We start from the raw sequence: 14,256 nt of genomic DNA, 5'->3' as shown, positions 1-14,256 counted from the left end.
TGCCAGGCTTCCCTGGTGGCGCAGTGGTTGAGAGTCCGCCTGCCGATGCAGGGGACACGGGTTCGTGCCCCGGTCCGGGAAGATCCCACATGCCGCGGAGCGGCTGGGCCCGTGAGCCATGGCCGCTGAGCCTGCGTGTCCGGAGCCTGTGCTCCGCAACGGGAGAGGCCACAACAGTGAGAGGCCCGCGTACCTCCAAAAAAAAAAAAAAAAAAAAAAAAAAAATCGATTTGAACAAATGACACGGCAGTTCAAAAAAAAAAGGACAAAACAACTGGATACAGTTAAAATTAAAGACCTGCTCAGTGTGAAACTTTTGAGGTTTCATTGATTGCCTTGTGCAAATGAAGTATCTCTTGCCAGACATAAGGCTGCCAATGAGAACGTCTGACATTTTCTCCTTTCTCTTCTACAGTAGCATGGTATCTAATGTATACTCAAACAAATGACTTTATTAAAACTTATGTCTAAAAAGATAAAACTCTACATGAAATTGTCCTCTATTTCTACTCTGTATAGCTTGTTAGAGGTTATCATAGTATGTCCATTTTTTAAATGCATCTATGATGACCTTTTCTGTAGAGGATCCAGGTTTTCCTAGAACCTTGGGTTCTGCAAAAAGCAATCTGCAGCTGTGCTACTGTGTTTCTAAACAGGATGTATCAGTTAATTATACTCAAATCCCAAGATAAGGAAATGAGTTTATTAGCCTTTTAACATATGGATTCTTTAGCATTGTTTATAGTTTTACTGGGGACACTCTTTTTAAAAGTAAGATCTCAGTTAAGTTAAAAATACCAATTCTCATAAAGATTCAATCCACATAGGTGAAGGGATATCAGGAGGTACAAACTTCCAGTTACAAAATAAATCAGTCACCGGTATGAAATGTACAATGTGGGGAATATAGTCAATAATTATGTAATATCTTTGAATGGTGACAGATAGGATACAAACTTGGGTTATTACTGTTCTTTTTGTTTTGTCATTATTTGTAGACAGTTGACAGCTTCATTGGTCCCCTCTAATAAACACAAGCAGTTCTCAAGTTGTCCCTCTGGTTCCTTCCTCCAGAAAGTTCTGACTGCCTGCCCACTACATCCACTGCAGACGTGAGTCAAGCAGTGTCATCATGGGCCTCGCCCTGGGATAACATCCCAACAGGAAACCTACAGGTTGAACGCTAAAGGAATGCAATGTATGTACCATGTGAAAAATTAGTAGAAAGGCGTAAATAAGATTAGCACTTACACTGTCTTTGATATTGCAGACTATTTTTGCATAACATTTGTTGTTATCTCTTGATGGAATCGTCCATTCCAATGGCCAAAAGTGACTATGGTAAACCTAAGAAGAGGGAAGCACAATTTAGACCCATCATCTTAAGAAGTATGTCTGTCAAACATAAGTTGTGGTGTGAAGACGGTGGAGGCTCTTTAATGTTTAATAATTAGACTTTCATTAAACAGTGTAAAATTCATGGATACATAGGAACCTGGTCAGAAGGTAAATAACTTTAAACTCATAGGTGACAAGCCCTTTTGCTATAAGCTCATCCCTTAATTACATTTCAACCTCCAACGAATAGACCTTATGTAACAAGAGCAAACAAATGAGAGAAAGAAGCCATGTGATTACTTGCTGTCCTGCATTAGAAACAAAACAAAACAAAAAAACACCATCTAGCTACCTCACAGGAATGACAACTTTGGGCAAGAAACAAGTAAGGTGCCAGGAACAATTATAGCAATTATCTAGTTCTCTGACTTAATATTTCCAAAAATTTTCTCCTCTGAAATTATTCACCAAAAGTATTGAAGGAGAGAAGGAAGGAGGGAGGGAAGATGGTACATAGAAGGACAAACAGACATCCTTACTGACATTTCATAAACTTAAGTCTTGGATGACTAAAGGGATTTTTTTCTCCTCCAACTGCTAGCCTCAATTCAAAACATATATGGTTGGTAGGACCCTTTAAAAACATACTGATTATATAAACATTATATAACATTCTTTTATCTTGTAATATGATGTGATTTTTTTTAATGTGTGTTAAATATTGAATGTGTAGTATCATAGTACTGCAACCATTACACCGAGAAAAAATTGGTTAAAGCAATTACCCCCAAAGGCTAACAACTGCTGCATTGTAAAGATAAGCCTATGAGTAACTGTTTACTATTTCCCTTGCAGTTTTCAAGATTTCAACTCAAATGCATTGTTTTTATAATAAAAAATGCAAATTCTAATAAAACGAATTCCAAAGATTATCTGTGAAGAAACACAGAATATATACATTAAGAACCTTAAAATTTAAATACCTTCTGATAGCAATCTATCCTCAGCAAAAAATCAGAGAAAGAGACAATGAGTAGCAAAGATGTTCACAATTCTATTAATAACAGTGAAAAACTGTAAATAATCTAATAAAAGAAAGGCTTACCAAATTACCGTACAGCATCCCTAAAAGGAAATATTGCACAAGTCATTTTTAAAAGCGGTGTTTTTAGAGGGAAATGGCTTGTGACCTAATGTTAACTGCAAAGTACGACAGAAAACTGCACATAACTTAATCACGCTTAAACTGAAATGTATATACCTACACAAAATTATATATACACACAATATATATAACATATAAATACTTAGAGATTAGCATATGCAAAAGTATTAATAGCAGTTATCTTTTCATGAATTAAAATTTGTTTTTATATTTTCCTAATTTTTCAAATTTCCTATGAGGATATATATATATATATAGAGAGAGAGAGAGAGAGAGGATATATTATTTTTTACAATCAGAAAAGAAGTATTGGGCTTCCCTGGTGGCACAGTGGTTGAGAGTCCACCTGCCAATGCAGGGGACACGGGTTCGTGCCCCGGTCCGGGAGGATCCCACAGGCCGTGGAGCAGCTGGGCCCGTGAGCCATGGCCGCTGAGCCTGCGTGTCCGGAGCCTGTGCTCCGCAACGGGAGAGGCCACAACAGTGAGAGGTCCACGTACCGCAAAAAAAAAAAAAAAAGTAGAAAGCTCCTATTTAATACAGTCAACTCATGTTTAGCATTCCTAGTGGAAAAGATACATAACAACAAATTATATCATTTTATTATTTTTCAATCCAAAAACTAACTTTCCTGATTTTAGAATGCAACCTGTGATTTTATTTAAAAAAAAAAAAAGATAAGAAGAAGGATTGCCTTCCAAAGCATGTTGGCTTTAGGCTAATATTTTTTTTTTTTTTGATTTTTGGATTTTATTTATTTATTTTTTTATACAGCAGGTTCTTATTAGTTATCCATTTAATACATATTAGTGTAATATGTCAATCCCAATCTACCAATTCATCAAGAAATATGAAAATAATGTGTTACTGACAGACTGATATTACATGCTACTACTGAAGCATATAATAAAGAAAAGATTAAGAAATTTAAAATAGACTTTTATATTACAAAATTTACTCTGATTCACAAATCTGGTCTTTTAGAAGGTTTTACTGGAAACTTTTTTCCCAAGTGATTTAAAACAGCAGACCCTATGTGCAGCATTATTTGTATATATAAAAGTAGTTATTTCATGTGCATTTTCCTCGACTATATACAGGATAAAAGGTGACTGACAAAGTTAGTATAAATTAGAGGGTAATGGTAGGAAAAAAAAAGTTAATAAAGACAGTAGAAATGTAGGTACTTTTTAGTTTCCTTCCTTGTATTTTTAACCATATAAATAATAAAAAGAAACCAGTAAAAGTGGTTTTGAAAAGTAGAACTAAGTATTACTGGGTCAACTGATAAAACTGATAAATGGAAGGCAGGTCAGATAAAAGTATAGTATCAACATTACATTGTCTAAAAAATAGTAACCACTGTGTGGTTATACAGGAAAATGTCCTTGTTCATAGGAAATACACATTCAAGTATTTAGGGGTAAAGGGGCATTCAACTTACTCTCAAATGGTTCAGGAAGAAGAAATACACACAGATGCACAAAGAAAGAGGAAGGGAACATGCAAAGTATAAAACGAATGGGCAAAATGTTAATAATGCATGAATCTGGATAATGGGTATACAGAAATTCTTTGGGCTATTTTTCAATTTCTCTGTATGCTGAAAATTATTTTAAATTTTGGGGGGAAAAGTAGTAGTAAAGAGTAGAACTTACCTCAATATTTTCTTCCCCAAATTTCTCCACAGCTTTCTCTTCAGAAAGACCACAAGCACCATATTCCAAAGGAGTGAAAACGGTCGTTGGAACACTTTCATAGTCACACTGTTTCAAAATGGAGGAAAAGAGTCATGACAGAAGGAATTATAACTCAAAAGAGCATATACTTCGAAAAGGTTCAAATTTAGGAGAGGAAAACAGACTAATAAAAACCTACTATGCCGAGAACCATTAACTGATGTGATAAAATTTCAGCAGCGGTTTAAAGTCCGTTAATACTAGTCATGAATAAACAATTTGCGTGGCCTCTCCACCCATCTACCAACAGATATTACAAGGACATCCTTTATCTACCATAAATAAAGCAGCCAAAAACACCACCAGTGCACCCAATGCTTAAAGTCTCCGATTATTCGTGGCAGAAGTTAACAGACTTTATTGGAAAATCAATCAGGCAATACAAATCAAGAGCCATAAGAACATTTAATAATTTTTGGCCCAATAACACCACTTTTAGAAATCTATAATAATAATTTAATATATAGCAAAAGCCACATGCATTAATCGAGCAATGCCGCCATTCTCATCAACAGTGGCAATATTGGAGTGGCTTTAAAATGCAAATAAGGAAGTGATTCTGTAGTACATATTTCCAATGCAATCTTATGCAGCCATTAAAATGGTAATGAAGGCCACAGCAACAAAGAAGTTCATGATTATGACAGTATTTCCAAAGCACATTTTAATAGGCGTAGATGACGGAAGGGTTCTGAAGTGAAACACGTTTGTAAAATGCTGTAATTAGCAAATAAACAGGTTTCTCAACTATCAGATTCCTCAGAGCCTTTGATGCGCTGGCGTGAATTGTGAAAAATGTAATTAGGTAAGTGCCAAATATGTTTGCCAATGCTATTTGGTAAAAACCTACCCAGTCACATTTGGACATAGAGGTAAAGCCTAAATTTAAGGTAAGCGCTTAAAATATGAAAAATACAATTCTCCCTCTCTAACACCATAGGGTGGGATTTTTCAAAATGTGCCTCCCTCTAGAAATAGCATATATGGTCTTTTTTCTCTAAAAAGAGCACAAATCCTTGGAATTCCAATTCAAAAGTAAAGGCAGACATCTACTTACAGCCAGAATGGACCAGGTTTACTTCCTGTTTTAAACAACTAAAAAACGGGACAAATATGAAATACTTTCTAAGACACTGATGGCAGGGTGTGCAGCACTGTGGTGGTCCCTGTGAGAAGGGAAACAAATGAGGTGAGACCAGCGATTGCTCTAGTCTCCTGCCCAGAGCAGTTTCCAGGGCTTGGTGCAAAGAGAGGGAACAGAGTGCAGGGTCTTCCTGAGTTATGGAGACAGAGATCCCAGTTCAGGGAAGCCAGTGTGGCCCGAAGCTGCAGGGCAGAACACCAAAGTGGGTAGAGCTGCACAAGGAGAACTTAAGATCTGCAGAGGGGGCCTCCTGAGATTTGGGCTGAGGACTGATCTGTAAACGGATGCCAGAGGAAAGCACTCAAGGTTGAGGAAAGAACCACTGGAAATCAGTGAGCCCCCAAATGACCAGAGCTCTTACAGGACGGGAATCAGTTTCTGTTCCCACAGGCCAGAGTACAGAAAGAGTTCGTAGTAAGAGGAAGGGGGGCAGAGTCCTTGAAAGGGCAACAATTGAGTAGTGGAACTAAATTGGGCCTAAATGAAAGGCTGCTGTTGACAAACCTTAAAAAAGCTGAAAAGCAAGCTACACGAGGATAAAATTAATCCCCTGTAACATAACAGGCCACCAGAACAAAGTCCAACACTATATAAGGGAATTCAACAAAACCCAGCCCCCAACAGTGTAAAATGCACAAAGTCTGCATCCATCCAAAGTAACACGACATGCAAATGAGCAAGAACACACAAGCTAATACCAAGAGGAAAATCAATCAACAGAAACAGACATTGCAAAAGAGAGAAGGGGATTAGCAGAGGACATTAAAAGAGCTATTATAAGGACTTCCCTGGTGGCGTGGTGGTTGGGAGTCTGCCTGCCAATTCAGGGGACACGGGTTTGATCCCTGGTCCGGGAGGATCCCACATGCCATGGAGCAGCTGAGCCTCTGCGCCACAGCTACTGAGCCTGCACTCTAGAGTCCGTGAGCCACGGCTACTGAGCGCGCGTGCCGGAATTACTGAAGCCCGTAATTACTGAAGGCTGTGAGCTCCGCAACAAGAGAAGCCACCGCAATGAGACACCCGCGCACCGCAACGAAGAGTAGCCCCTGCTCGCTGCACTAGAGGGAGCCTGCGCACAGCGGCGGGGACCCAGCACAGACAAAGATTAAATAAATAAATATTTTTGTTTTTTTTTAAAAAGGAGCTATTATAAATGTGTTCTGTAGACTCAAGAAACTAGAGAAAAATAGGAATCCGCTGAGGAGAGAAAAGGAAAATATATTTTAAATAAGTAAAACTCGTAGAGATGAAAGAAACTGCTTGAAGTGCAAACTACACAGAATGGGATTTATATCCCAAGACAGTGCAAAAGAAAAGATCAGTGGACTTGAAGACATTGCAATAGGCTCTCTAAAACAATAAAGCACAGAAACAGGGAGAAAAAACATGAACAGAGCATTAGAGACCCACTGAGGGAACCAACATTCATTAATGTGAGGCTGAGGGGGAAAAAAGAGGGGGAAAGCAGAAAAACTGAATGGCTAAAAAATTTCCAAATTTGATGAAAACTATGAACAGATAAACCCCAAATCTCTACACACCACCAGCAGAATGCCAAAACATGCAACGATCAAAATGCTAAAAAACAGTGATTAAAAAGAAAATCTTAAGAGGAACAAAGATAAAAATGATGGCATATTCTCTTTAGAATCTATGCAACCAGAAGACAATGGGCAAATACTTAAATAAACACTGTAAATCTAGAATTCTATATTCAGCAAAAATATCTTCAAAAAAATAAAGGCAAAATAAACTTAAAAAAAAAAAAGCCAAGGAATTCCCCTTGAGCAGACATACACTAAACAACTGTTAAAGGAAGTTCTTCAGGCAGAAAATGGTATATCAGACGGAAATCTGGATCCACATAAAAGACATTTTTTCTCCTTGGTCTCAAAATTCAGTTTCCAATTGGCTTAAATAGACTATTGTGGCCTAGCCTGAGAAATGTAATCCTTGTTTTTAATACTTTATTTGGATAAAATACTTTGCAATTTTCACAATAAACAACGTAATAAGCTTCTAGAACACAACCCATCCTCAAGTTGCAGATATGTGTACCATGGTTTCTCTGTAGTTTCCACATAAAATAGTTTTACATTTACTGTAAAATTGAACTAATTTACAAAGAACCACTTTAAGTAATAATAAAGATGCTAGGGCTTCCCTGGTGGCGCAGTGGTTGAGAGTCCGCCTGCCGATGCAGGGGACACGGGTTCGTGCCCCGGTTCGGGAAAAGCCATGGCCGCGGGACCTGTGCTCCGCAACGGGAGAGGCAACAGCAGTGAGAAGCCCGCGTACCACAAAAAACAAAACAAAAAAAAGATGCTAACATTTGCTATTTGTGAAAATAAAAGTATTTCAAGTGTTTGAGAGCAATTCTAAAACGATCCAAGAGATAACTACTGGTCCTTGGAGATGACAGCTGGAATGCCCATCACACTGGGTTCTAAAGCTGTTACGTGTGCCTTATCATCTGGCTTTTTAAAGAGCCTAGTGGAATGTCCATCATCTACAGGCTGACTCAGCTTTATGAACTGTTCTGTTTTTGAAATGATAAAAACATTTTTTTTCATTCCTTCATTTATGTATGTTCCCAAAATAACAGAATATTTAGTGGCAAATATTTTTAGCAGCTTTGAAAATGACTTTAATCATCTTGTTAAAAAAGATTCATTTAAATTTTTCCAATATATTTTCCACTTCATTTTATTTAGGAGAAGCACCTCTGTACTTGGTGGTGGCTTAAGTCTTGAGACATCTGCTCTATCCTCAGCACATTTTATAATCCATACTTCCCAAATCTTCCTATCTCTTAGGCGATACATTTTCATGGTTAAGACAGCAGTACCTACAATCAGATGTGGACTGGATTTATGCCTTGGCTACCTCCAAGCATTGTGACCTTGGACAATTACCTAATTTCCTGTAAGATGTCATCATTTTCCACAGCTGCCCTAAGGTGGAATGAGGTATGTGTATACAGCACTTATTAGCACAGTGCCAAGCACGTCAAACATAGTCGCTCTCTGTCCCCTTTCCTCCCAACACTCTCATGAAGCAATGAATATGTTATCAATTTTGAGGGAAGGCACAAACACCCATGATTCAATTTGGGTTCTCTTAAAATCCCATAGCAGATTTAATTTAGGTAGGTGTTTATGTTAAGCTGAATTTTTCAACAGAGAGCTGCTCCTTTAAAAGGAAGGAAGGGGGCTTCCCTGGTGGCGCAGTGGTTGAGAGTCCGCCTGCCGATGCAGGGGATGCGGGTCTGTGCCCTGGACCGGGAGGATCCCACATGCCACATGCCGCGGAGCGGCTGGGCCCGTGAGCCATCGCCGCTGGGCCTGCGCGTCCGGAGCCTGTGCTCCGCGGCGGGAGAGGCCACGGCAGTGGGAGGCCCGCATAACGCCAAAAAAAAAAAAGGAAGGCAGGCAGATGTGGATCCTCTGACATTCTCAGATATGTGGGAATGTTCTATTAATACATACTGGGCAAAATTAAAAGGATTATGCAATTCTTTAAAAACAAAACTGTGTAATTTCCCCAAATACAATTAACCTAGATATCTATTAGCATTTCAGCTTTGTTTACTATATTTGAAGGACAGATTGGTGAGATTTCAAACTCAGGGACTTAGCACCACCTGTTTATCTTCCTGTTCGGTAAAGCACTTGTCATATTAGTTAGACTAAAAACGGGGGAAAAAGAACGAACAACAAAAAAAGTGTCCTTTAATTTCAATTTACATTAAATTCTGATGCTGATAAAAGCTTAAGGCACTTTAAGAATTTGCTCTACCTGGCAGATGCTAGAATACAGTACTATTCTCACACACAGAAGAATATGTCCAAAGTAAGTGGATTCACTATTTTTTTTTTTTAAGGAATTTTGTGCTACAATAATTTTAAATTTATTTAGTACCAAATTTTTGTATATTTGCCCTCTGGTTATTATTGGTATAAAAAAAATCTCTTTCCATTTTAGGAAATCAAGGACTCAAGGTCAAAAACAAATGCACCTCACATTTTATTTCTGAATACCCCTTTCTTGGTTCACCATTACTCAAAAACTCCAACAGTTAAAGAGGTAGATAAGTTTATTTCAAATAGTGATATGGGGGCTTCCCTGGTGGCGCAGGGGTTGATGGTCCGCCTGCCGATGCGGGGGGCGCGGGTTCGCGCCCCGGTCTGGGAGGATCCCACGTGCCATGGAGCGGCTGGGCCCGTGAGCCGTGGCCGCTGGGCCTGCGCGTCCGGAGCCTGTGCTCCGCGGCAGGAGAGGCCGCAGCGGTGAGAGGCCCGCGTACCACACACACACACAAAAAAACAGTGATATGATCCAACTACTATTCCCTGGATGATCAGACAACCCTGGATTAAAAACCCTTTTTAACCTCAATCCTGTTATCCTCAAAACATAAGATTTTATCATGCTACAATCCAAACCAACCCCAGGTACATTCAAAATGCTTGTCACAAATTCTACTAGCAGTATTCTTTGAAGTTTCAGTTGCTGTAACCAAACTAAATCAACCCATGATGACTTATGCACAAGGAAAATGGGTAGTGACTAAATTCTTTACAATCGATATTTCTAGAATCCTTTTAAAAAAATAGGGAAGCAAATGGTAATGGGTAGGGGATATAAGGGAAACCTCTATACCTTCCTCTAAATTTTGCTGTGAACTTAAAACTGTTCTTTAAAAAGTCTTAAAAAACTAATTAGACCATATTTATTCTTTTCTTGCCATCTAGTCCCATGAGACACAACCAAGAGTTTCCATTTCCTGCAATGACTTTTAAAATCACTTACATATTCAACATTCCAAGAGCAGAAGATCTGCTTTTAGAAAGGACAGGGGAATAAAGCCTGAATATCGGTTTAAATAGCTCTGCACACTGACATTACTACCTAGATCCCCAAATCCTTTTGCAGCCTAGACAGGGGCCATAAAAAGATTTAGAAAATTATAACTCAAATTGGTAATAATGAAATTGATATAAAGTGCAACTATTAGGAGTATATGAAACATAATAGTGCTGAAACTTGATTAACCAGGCTCATTTTATTCTTATTGTGATTCTAAGAGTGACAATTTCCATAATAAATCACAAAGGTACAGTGGTCTTAGCAATGATTTGTCTGGAATAGCTAATAAAGCACATCTAGGATGCCATCATCAAAACAACTAAATTATTCAAGACCTGGAAAACTTCACAACCACCCTACACAGAGCACCGGGAGGTACCATTACAACAGCATGTCCGTGGTGACAGCCCCAACACTCACCTTGACAGTGGAGCTCCCATACAGCCTCCGCGCCAGCAACCTTCCTGCCTGGATTGCCACTGGGGTGAGCTCCAGCTTCCCCTCTAACACATCGCCAATGGCATAGATGTAAGGCACGCTGGTCTGCTCTTCATCCGTGACAGGTATTTTTCCAGTCCTGCAAATTCATTCAGTTAAAATCATCATCAATTACCACTATTCAGTAAGTAGATCAAAATCCCCTTTCTCCCAAAGAAGCCCCAAACTGTGGCTCTAACTGAGGGCAATGTTCTCATGTATTACCAAAACAACAACAAAACTCAGAGGAACCAAAAGCTTAGAAATTCTAGCTATTCTGAAAATCAAAGGAATAAGAAAACTGTTAAGAAACCCTGGGATGGGAAAAGTAGAACACGCTGGTTAAGAATGAATGAGGATTCGAAAGTGTGATAACCAGGTCTGTTAGTTATTACCTCTGTGATGCTGGGAGGGCTATTTAACATCTCTAAGCCTCATTTGCCCACCTATGAAATGGGAATAATTGGTGAGAGGAAAAAGAATACCATCATCTACCTTAAGGGGCTGTGGGGACTGAATGAGAATGTGCATAAAACATTAAGCACAGTAGTTCACGGAGTCCAGTAATCGCAGAATAAGTGTTAACGTTATACAAAATCTAAACCTTGGCCCCAGTTGGAAACAGGCGAGTAGGTTATTAAAATGGTGGAACACTTGGTCTGCTAAATCTTATCAGACCTCCCCAACTCCTTTGTCTCTCCAACCCAAAGGGGAAAGAAAATAATAAAGCACAAATGTTCACACTAAGATTAAGAAATCTCTTCTGTATAAATGTTATTCCTGGAAGGGGTAGAGGGGGCACCCTGTATTTTCAATTTCCAAGGCAGCTAGCCTCTCAGAGCACTTGTTTTTACTTGGATATAAGAAGGGTGATACTGGGAAATACCCCATGCTACTCCTGTAAGCAGACAACAGAGTCTCAATTACCCAGTGCAGTGGTATAGTCCAAAGGGATTTTAACTTATAAAACATCAAAGTTTTCAGACTCGTAGCTGTCACTAGAAATGTAGCGGCCACTCTAGTGATCCTAAAACTTGGTAGCTTTGAACATGGTTCAGATCTGCATATTCAATGAAGCTTTCAAAGCATATACCTGCAATTCACTGGGAAGTTGGATCTTTTTCTGTACACATATACATTGAAGAAACAAAATGCAAGCCAGCGTACCTCTCATTTAGATTTTGAAAAGAAAAAAAAAAAAAAGACAAATAGGAAATATCATGATTGGCACTGAAAGAAGAGTCTTCTAAGCTTAAAAAGGGAACGCTCCAACTATGGTAAAAACTAACTTTAAAATCTAAAACTCCAGTATTAATCGATCTTATAAATAACTGATATAGTACTTAATAAAACATAATAAAGATTTTTTCTTACTGTTCATTTAACTTTACCCCCACGTTTTCTAAGCCAATTTCCCTTGTGCAAGCATCTCTTCCTATTGCCAGCAATACCTGAAAAATTATTAATACATAGTGACTGTTAATAGAAAGGCTTTGCATGAGTTATTTAATCATATTTTTTTCTGTTTATTAAGGCGATGTGATTCATTTTCCAGACCTGGAAAGACATATTCTATAAGATAATAATGCAAGAGTTTAAACAAATCAAAATCATTTAAATTAAATCTTCTAAACATGACATAGTAAAAAGCCTTACCCATTTCTTGTTAAGAAAAAGGGAGTTAACAATTCCTTAATAAGTCTAGCCAAGTATAGTGACAAAGACAGCATAGCCTATGACTGAAATAAGTTATTTTTTTAAAGTGGTGGGCTGGGAAAATGAAAGAACATGGAGCAGAGAAATTCTAGCTCATTTTTAAATGTTGATACCTTTTAATAGCCATCTGATAAACAGTATTTAAGTTATAGTGGAGAATATTTGAATCCATCCCTGTACCAAAACAAATTATAATATCATAAGTAATAAAGGTGTCTTAGAATAGGAACAGAACCAAGGGTTTTGGAACTAGCAACCCAGCAAACATCCAGTGAGCACACGATCTGTTTTCTAATGAAGTAGGACCGAGGTCCATTCCTTACCGTATTATACTCTCCTTCGATGGTTATGTCACTATCAGTGGACTTAGCTACCACCCTGAGTCGGCCTGGTGTCCCGGCTTCAATTTGTTCAACCTACAAAAGTGATAAAGTTTTACTCCACGATAAAGACATGTATCAGTATCAAGATGGCTAATTAGGTCCTCTCCTTCTATCTGGTTAACCCAAAGTTAAAACATGAAATTTGGCTTGGAAGGTCTTTTACGTCCCACCTCCCTCGCATTAACATCTTTAGGATGACATGTGGTTCTCTTATGTATTTCCTTCTTTCTCACTGCTTAGTGTTTGCTAGAGGGGCTTTCCTTCAAATAGTTCTCAAACGGAATAAAATTCAGAGAGAAAGCAGGAAAGGAGAAAGCCAGAGAAAGTACACTACAATCTCTAAAATTAAACCAATGACTTACTGCTTCTGCCAGGCTCCTATCTTATGACTTACCCAGAACCATTAATCCCATGCTGCTCACATTCATAGATTCCCTTTTGACTACATATGTTCTGCTTTGTCAACAAAGAATAGACATGGAAATAGATCAATCACGATACAGGTAAGAGCTCAAAAGCCCTAAAAATCATAGTGGGTGAGGAGGTATGTGTGCTTGTCATAACTAGGGGTTGTCTTGAGGTGAGGACGTAGGAATGATGAGCAAGCCCTGGTACTTGTGCTCTGGCAAATGAGTCTGAACATATTAACCTGCTACACGTAGATGTCAACAGCCAAATCATGGGTTTCTGTATAGTACTTACTGAAGAGACCCATAAAATCAACTGCAATTTCTACCCTACCTTTAAAATACGATACACTCTGTATGGGAAAACTGTGAAGCGTCATTTTATTTTCAACATCAACAAATAGTAAAGATTCCCTTCTAAAATTCCCTTCCTTTCTTACGTAGTTAAGCCCCTTTGAACATACTGGAAATGTCTTTCCGTTTAAATTAAAATATTCTAATTTTGGGGGGAAGAGTTGAATTGGTCCATGGCTTAGATTTGCTTATCCCTCCCTCAAATTCCTTTCTGCCTCACTCACTTCTGTGTTCCAGTCAGGTCTTTCCTGTAACCAGCACATTTTCTGCCTTTAGAACAATTTCATTCCCCATGGCCTTTTTGCACATGCTATATTCTTGCCTAAAATGCATTCTCTCTCCCTCCTCTCCACAGAAGGCTTCGTCCACTGGGTCACTTTATAATACAGCCAGCGTTTACCACCTGCCTACGGGGATCAGGGGCACCCTGGTAACCCCAGCAAGATATTATGTACACAGACACAAGCTTATTTCACTAGGGATAGTCCACCACATTCTCAAAGGGCCTACAATGCCCCAAATGTTAAGATATTATAAAGGAAGATGCCACTTTTCTATCAGTATAGCATATACATACAGCTGTCGTTTTCTAATCATCGTCGTAATGCTAATGCAATCTTCATGAGAACTCTAAGATAGGTGCTATCAATTATCATCATTT

General features: G+C 38.6%; 1 protein-coding gene across 8 annotated transcripts in view; it reads right to left on the bottom strand.

The window, feature by feature from the left end:
• TXNRD1 (thioredoxin reductase 1) overlaps positions 1–14,256 on the bottom strand; it is an 88,179-nt gene that overhangs the window by 13,815 nt on the left and 60,108 nt on the right. For all 8 annotated transcript variants that reach the window (XM_089921198.1, XM_089921197.1, XM_089921195.1 and 5 more), the window contains 5 exons: positions 12,775–12,867; positions 12,110–12,186; positions 10,679–10,835; positions 4,162–4,269; positions 1,252–1,347 (listed from right to left, as the gene is read on the bottom strand). In XM_089921198.1, the coding sequence (XP_089777324.1) occupies positions 1,252–1,347; positions 4,162–4,269; positions 10,679–10,835; positions 12,110–12,186; positions 12,775–12,867 (531 nt within the window). The remainder of the gene's footprint in view (positions 1–1,251; positions 1,348–4,161; positions 4,270–10,678; positions 10,836–12,109; positions 12,187–12,774; positions 12,868–14,256) is intronic.

Source organism: Delphinapterus leucas, chromosome 11 (assembly GCF_059928025.1).
Source record: "Delphinapterus leucas isolate spDelLeu-1000000601 "Yukka" chromosome 11, BTC_Dleu_Yukka2, whole genome shotgun sequence".
NCBI lineage: Eukaryota > Metazoa > Chordata > Mammalia > Artiodactyla > Monodontidae > Delphinapterus > Delphinapterus leucas.
Note: the sequence above shows the minus strand (reverse complement) of the source record. Positions and strands in the feature narration are given on the sequence as shown.